This window comes from Polypterus senegalus, chromosome 10 (assembly GCF_016835505.1).
Source record: "Polypterus senegalus isolate Bchr_013 chromosome 10, ASM1683550v1, whole genome shotgun sequence".
NCBI classification, from domain to species: Eukaryota; Metazoa; Chordata; class Cladistia; order Polypteriformes; family Polypteridae; genus Polypterus; species Polypterus senegalus.
In genome coordinates this window covers 21864381-21870380 of record NC_053163.1, presented here as the reverse complement: position 1 = coordinate 21870380, position 6000 = coordinate 21864381, and the positions used below count along the sequence as shown (strand labels likewise).

The 6000-nt window shown below is 46.5% G+C and overlaps 1 protein-coding gene across 1 annotated transcript in view; it reads left to right on the top strand.

The window, feature by feature from the left end:
- Positions 1–1733: 1733 nt before the first annotated feature.
- LOC120536916 (thyrotroph embryonic factor-like) overlaps positions 1734–6000 on the top strand; it is a 42573-nt gene continuing 38306 nt past the window's right edge. The window contains exon 1 of the mRNA XM_039765487.1: positions 1734–1971. Within this exon, the coding sequence (XP_039621421.1) occupies positions 1866–1971 (106 nt within the window). The 5' untranslated portion in view covers positions 1734–1865. The remainder of the gene's footprint in view (positions 1972–6000) is intronic.

Below are 6000 nucleotides of genomic sequence, written 5' to 3'. Positions count from 1 at the left end.
GTCTGAGAATCGAATTTGAAATCCAGTCATGGTGTGATATTAGTGCCAGGCAGGCCTGAGCTGAACGATTTTCGACAGTTACATGGAATCCATATTGAACGCTTCTCGGACTTTGTGCACAAGTTACAATGCGCTTTGTGGATGTGCAGGTTCTGTGAGTTCTAAATGTTTTACACTTGGGAGAAAATAAAGTGGCGAAAAGTACCCCCACATGTCTTATCATTCCTGAAAATGAATGATATTAAGTATATTAGATCCATATACAGTATATACTCGGCAAAAAAAAGAAACGTCCTCTGACTTTCAACTGTTTTTACTTTCAGTAAACTTAATGTGTAAATATTTGTATGAACACTAAAAGAGTCAACACCATAAGACATAAACTAAAAATGTTTCACAATGTGTCCCTGAATGAAGGGAGGCTCAAAATCAAAAGTACCAGTCAGTATCTGGTGTGGCCACCAGCTGCTTGAAGTACTGCAGTGCATCTCCTCCTCATGGACTGGACCAGATTTGTCAGTTCTTGCTGTGAGATGTTACCCCACTCTTCCACCAAGGCACCTGCAAGTTTCTGGACATTTCTGGGGGGAATGGCCCTAGCCATCGATCCAAATCGATCCCGCTCCAGGGTACAGGCCTCGGTGTAACGCTCATTACTTCGACGATAAACACGAATCTGTCCATCACCCCTGGTGAGACAAAACCGTGACTCATCAGTGAAGAGCACTTTTTGCCACTCCTGTCTGGTCCAGCGAAGGTGGGTTTGTGCCCATAGGTGGCGTTGTTGCTGGTGATGTTTGGTAAGGACCTGCCTTACAACAGGCCTACAAGCCCTCAGTCCAGCCTCTCTCAGCCTATTGCGGACAGTCTGAGCACTGATGGAGGGATTGTGTGTTCCTGGTGTGACTCGGGCAGTTGTTGTGGCCATCCTGTACCTGTCACGCAGGTGTGATATTCGGATGTACCGATCCTGTGCAGGTGTTGTTACACGTGGTCTTCCACTGCGAGGATGATCAGCTGTCCTTCCTGTCTCCCTGTAGCGCTGTCTTAGGCGTCTCACAGTGCGGACATGTCAATTTATTGCCCTAGCCACATCAGCAGTCCTCATGCCTCCCTGCAGCATACCTAATGCACGTTCACGCAGATGAGCAGGGACCCTGGGCATCTTTCTTTGGGTGTTTTTCACAGTCGGTAGACAAGTCTCTTTAGTGTCCTGCGATTTTAGAACTGTGACCTTAAATGCCTACTTTCTGTAAGCTGTTAAGGTCTTAACGACCATTCCACAGGTGCATGTTAATTAATTGATTATGGTTAATTGAACATGCATGGAAAACATTGTTTAAACCCTTTACAATGAAGATCTGTAAAGTTATTTGGATTTTTAAAACATTATTGTTGAAATACACAGTCCTGAAAAAGGGACGTTTCTTTTTTTGCTGAGTATATATATATATAAATAAATAAATAGCGCTTCGCTTAAACTGTGCCCCGACATCCAAGGGGAGAAAAAACGGAATGAGGCGGGGGCGTGAACGTTCGACAGTTACCTAACAGTGCCTGCCTCTTTCGTGAAATGATTGGTTTAGCTTAACGCCACTTAAACATCTGGCTGCGGACAGAGACGTGGAGCTCTATGCTGTGGGCGGGGCCCTAAAATGTTCGACTCCAGAGTATTGGCTACTGACGAACAAACTTTGACAGGCGGGTCGGGTTAGGTTAGGTAACCACTGCCCACTCTAATTGACAAGCCTTGTGACATGTTTTAGTTCTCTGAAGTTGAATGCGTTTTAGCGACTGAACTTTGCAGGGCTCATTTTAATTCGTCAGTTTTTGTTGTTTTAGTGCGGCTGTCAGCATAAGTAACGATGTCGGTCCAAGGGGATGTTGTATTAGGCGTATCGTCCGATATTAATGAAGTTCTGAAAGCTCTCCTGGATTACCCTTTACCGCAGGAAGATGCCGACAATCCAGGTAAGTGAGCCCCGCCTGAAGGAGATGGGAGGACGAGAGAATACAGTGAAGCGCTTGCAGCCGGGCGAGCGACAGCGTCTTGTAAGTCGAACGGGTCTCTCAAAATTGGGCACAACTCAAGGCTGTTGCTTTTATTGAGCACGTGAGCGCTTCTGTGGACCTCTTTTGTAAGTCGCTTTGGATAAAAGCGCATTCCAAGTAAATGCGTGTCGAGGTTATATCTGTAATGTATTTAAAAAAATAAAAAAGAGAAAGTCCGGAGAAGTTCTGGAACATTTCGCTACAGATTCAGCAGACGAGACGATTATGAAGCGTTGTGACAGAAGGCTCGACATGAGCGGGGAAAAGCGATTTGTGACAACGGTACAACAGAGGCGATGTAGCCAGTGAAAAGAAAGCACCCTGGGACCCTTCAAATTTCGATTTTTGGGTCGAAACAGCAGGCGAGTGGAACTCGGAGTTTTACAGGTGCGGGGAGTTTAATGTTTGTGGCGAGAGGCGCTGTGTCTGATGTACTTTATTCAGTGGTTAAACTGACTTAGCGTTTTATGGGCTTGTGATTGAGTTCTCCAGGCCGTAAAAGCGTTGTTTGTAAGTTTTGTTTTCAATATGTTATGTTGAACATGCGCTGTTAATCAAATGGATTCTCCTCATACCTACTAGCGCTGCTCGGATACGCCCTGTCTCACCGGGGGCCTCGTGTATAAACGGTGCGTACGCACAGAAATGTTGCGTAAGAACTTTTCCACGTTCAAATCGCGATGTATAAAACGAACTTGGCGTAAAGCCACACACTTTTCCACGGTACCTCATACCTTGTCATACGCAAGTTCTCCGCTCGGTTTTGCAGACTGGCGGCACCCAGCGTCAAAGCAGTGCTACTGTTCATGTGTGGTTACTCTTTATTTTCATGACGCGGCTTTATAAATACACAGAAACTAACCGCATATTGTTAATTAGTGTAATGCATCTGATTGTAATTAACTTGTAACAATATAATGGTCCAGAGAACAGCCATAGTATACGAAATACCATAACTGCTTTAGCGTTGTTACTGTCACTGCACCTTCTTCTTTCAGCTCCTCCCGTTAGGAGTTGCCACAGCGAATCATCTTTTTCCATATTACTCTCACTGCACGACTCAGAGTATTTATATCACTGTATCTGAGTGTGAATCACAGCAGCAGATGATCGGAAAGAGAATTATCGGGATACAGACTCAAGCACACGCTGTCTCAGCCACAGCAAAACGTTTTAAAGCCTTTCCCGTACGGACCTCGCGGTTCAGAAACAGTTTCATCCCAAGAACTTTAAACGCATTCAATCAATTGCTCCTTGTAGAACTGTTTGTACTTATAAGTACAATCCCCTGACTGTAAACTTGCACTACAGTTATAATATCGCACAACCTGAGCCACTTTATAAAGCGCGTATTTACATATGATGATGATATTTTTAAGATGAAATGCAGCAAAATGTTTGTTATATTACACAGATAAAACTCTAACTTCATTTAAATAATCTGTATTGTTAATAATTAAACATGTGAGGACACGGTGCCGCAGCGCTCATGTATTGTTCCTGCCTTGCGCTGTGTATTTACTGAGGCTGGCGCGACACTGGAAGGACAGACGGATAGAATAATTAAACACGTACTATGAAGATATTTCAATGTTTCTTAAAAGTTTTGAAGAATCGTCGTCGTAATCTTACAGATGGCTTAACGTCTATTACAGAGCTGATTGTGTGGCGATTGGGTATTTGGGGGAAGAAAAGTAAGGACAGGAATTGCAGGTTAGTACGTTTCAAAGAGACAGGACTGCTACAATAAATCATTTCATTGAAGGTCGCGCATGGAGCAGCAACATCTTGTGTGACACATGACCAATCACTGCGCCATCGTGTTCCCATGTTTAAAAATGTGCTTTAACTCCTATCATCATGAAAATGACATCACGTATACATCTCAGTATTTTAATTATTCAGAGAGCTGTAATATCACGAATGTAATGGATTCTGTGTCCTGAAAAGAGAAAGCCCGTTTAAGAAGCACGTAGTGATTCACACACAGAGCACATAGAAGGTCACATACAAAACATTTAACGTGCTACTTTAGTTACGATGGGATTTGAGAAACTAGTAAATTAAATGAATTTAAGATGAAGTTTATGATCTACTTTAATGACAAAATAAACTACGTGATTAAAGTTGATATTTCGAGATTGAAGTTAATATTTCGTGCTTTTTTCCTACTCTGTGCCTTTTTTTCTCACTGTACCCTAATAAGCTCCCATATGACACTCAGATGATGGGCCACGTCTCGCCTTTTCATGGCAACTTTGATATCTGACAACTTCTTTTTTTATGTCCGGCACTGTGCGACTTTGTGAACTTGAGCTTTCGAGTTTCTCCGACACGCTATGTCAGTCGATCAACTTCCTTTTCTTGTTTATACTACGGTTTATTTGAACAAATAGTACGTTTTTCTTTGCCTCCACTTGCTATTCGCTGAAATTCTTATATTTTCCCCTCTTCCATCCATCCATCCTCTTCCGCTTATCCGAGGTTGAGTCGCGGGGGCAGCAGCTTAAGCAGAGAGGCCCAGACTTCCATCTCCCTGGCCACTTCTTCCAGCTCTTCCGGGAGAATCCCAAAGGCGTTCCCAGGCCAGCCGGAGACATAGTCCCTCCAGCGTGTCCTGGGTCTTCCCGGGGCCTCCTCCCGGTTGGGCGGTCCGAACACCTCACCAGGGAGGCGCCCAGGAGGCATCCTGATCAGATGCCGAGCCACCTCATCTGACTCCTCTCGATGCGGAGGAGCAGCGGCTCTACTCTGAGCCCCTCCCGGATGACTGAGCTTCTCACCCTATCTTTAAGGGAAAGCCCAGACACCCTGCGGAGGAAACTCATTTCAGCCGCTTGTATTCGCGATCTCGTTCTTTCGGTCACTACCCATAGCTCATGACCATAGGTGAGGGTAGGAGCGTAGATCGACTGGTAAATTGAGAGCTTTGCCTTACGGCTCAGCTCCTTTTTCACCACGACAGACCGATGCAGAGCCGCATCACTGCGGATGCCGCACCGATCCGCCTGTCGATCTCACGCTCCATTCTTCCCTCACTCGTGAACAAGACCCCGAGATACTTGAACTCCTCCACTTGGGGCAGGATCTCTCCTCCAACCCTGAGAGGGCACTCCACCCTTTTCCGGCTGAGGACCATGCTCGGATTTGGAGGTGCTGATTCTCATCCCAGCCGCTTCACACTCAGCTGCGAACCGATCCAGAGAGAGCTGAAGATCACGGCCTGATGAAGCAAACAGGACAACATCATCTGCAAAAGCAGTGACCCAATCCTGAGTCCACCAAACCGACCCCTTCAACACCCTGGCTGCGCCTAGAAATTCTGTCCATAAAAGTTATGAACAGAATCGGTGACAAAGGGCAGCCCTGGCGGAGTCCAACTCTCACTGGAAGCGGGCTCGACTTACTGCCGGCAATGCGGACCAAGCTCTGACACCGGTTGTACAGAGACCGAACAGCTCTTATCAGGGGGTCCGGTACCCCATACTCCCTGAGCACCCCCACAGGATTCCCGAGGGACACGGTCGAATGCCTTTTCCAAGTCCACAAAACACATGTAGACCGGTCGGGCAAACTCCCATGCACCCTCCAGGACTCTGCTAAGGGTGAAGAGCTGGTCCACTGTTCCGACCAGGGCGAAAACCACACTGTTCCTCCTGAATCCGAGGTTCACTATCCGGGACCCTCCTCTCCAGAACCCCGAATAGACTTTTCCAGGGAGGCTGAGGAGTGTGATCCCTCTATAGTTGGAACACACCCTCCGGTCCCCTTTTAAAGAGGGGACCACCACCCCGGTCTGCCAATCCAGAGGCACTGTCCCGATGTCCATGCGATGTTGCAGAGGCGTGTCAACCAAGACAGTCCTACAACATCCAGAGCCTTAAGGAACTCGGTATCTCATCCACCCGGGGCCTTGCCACCAAGGAGCTTTTTGACCACCTCGGTGAC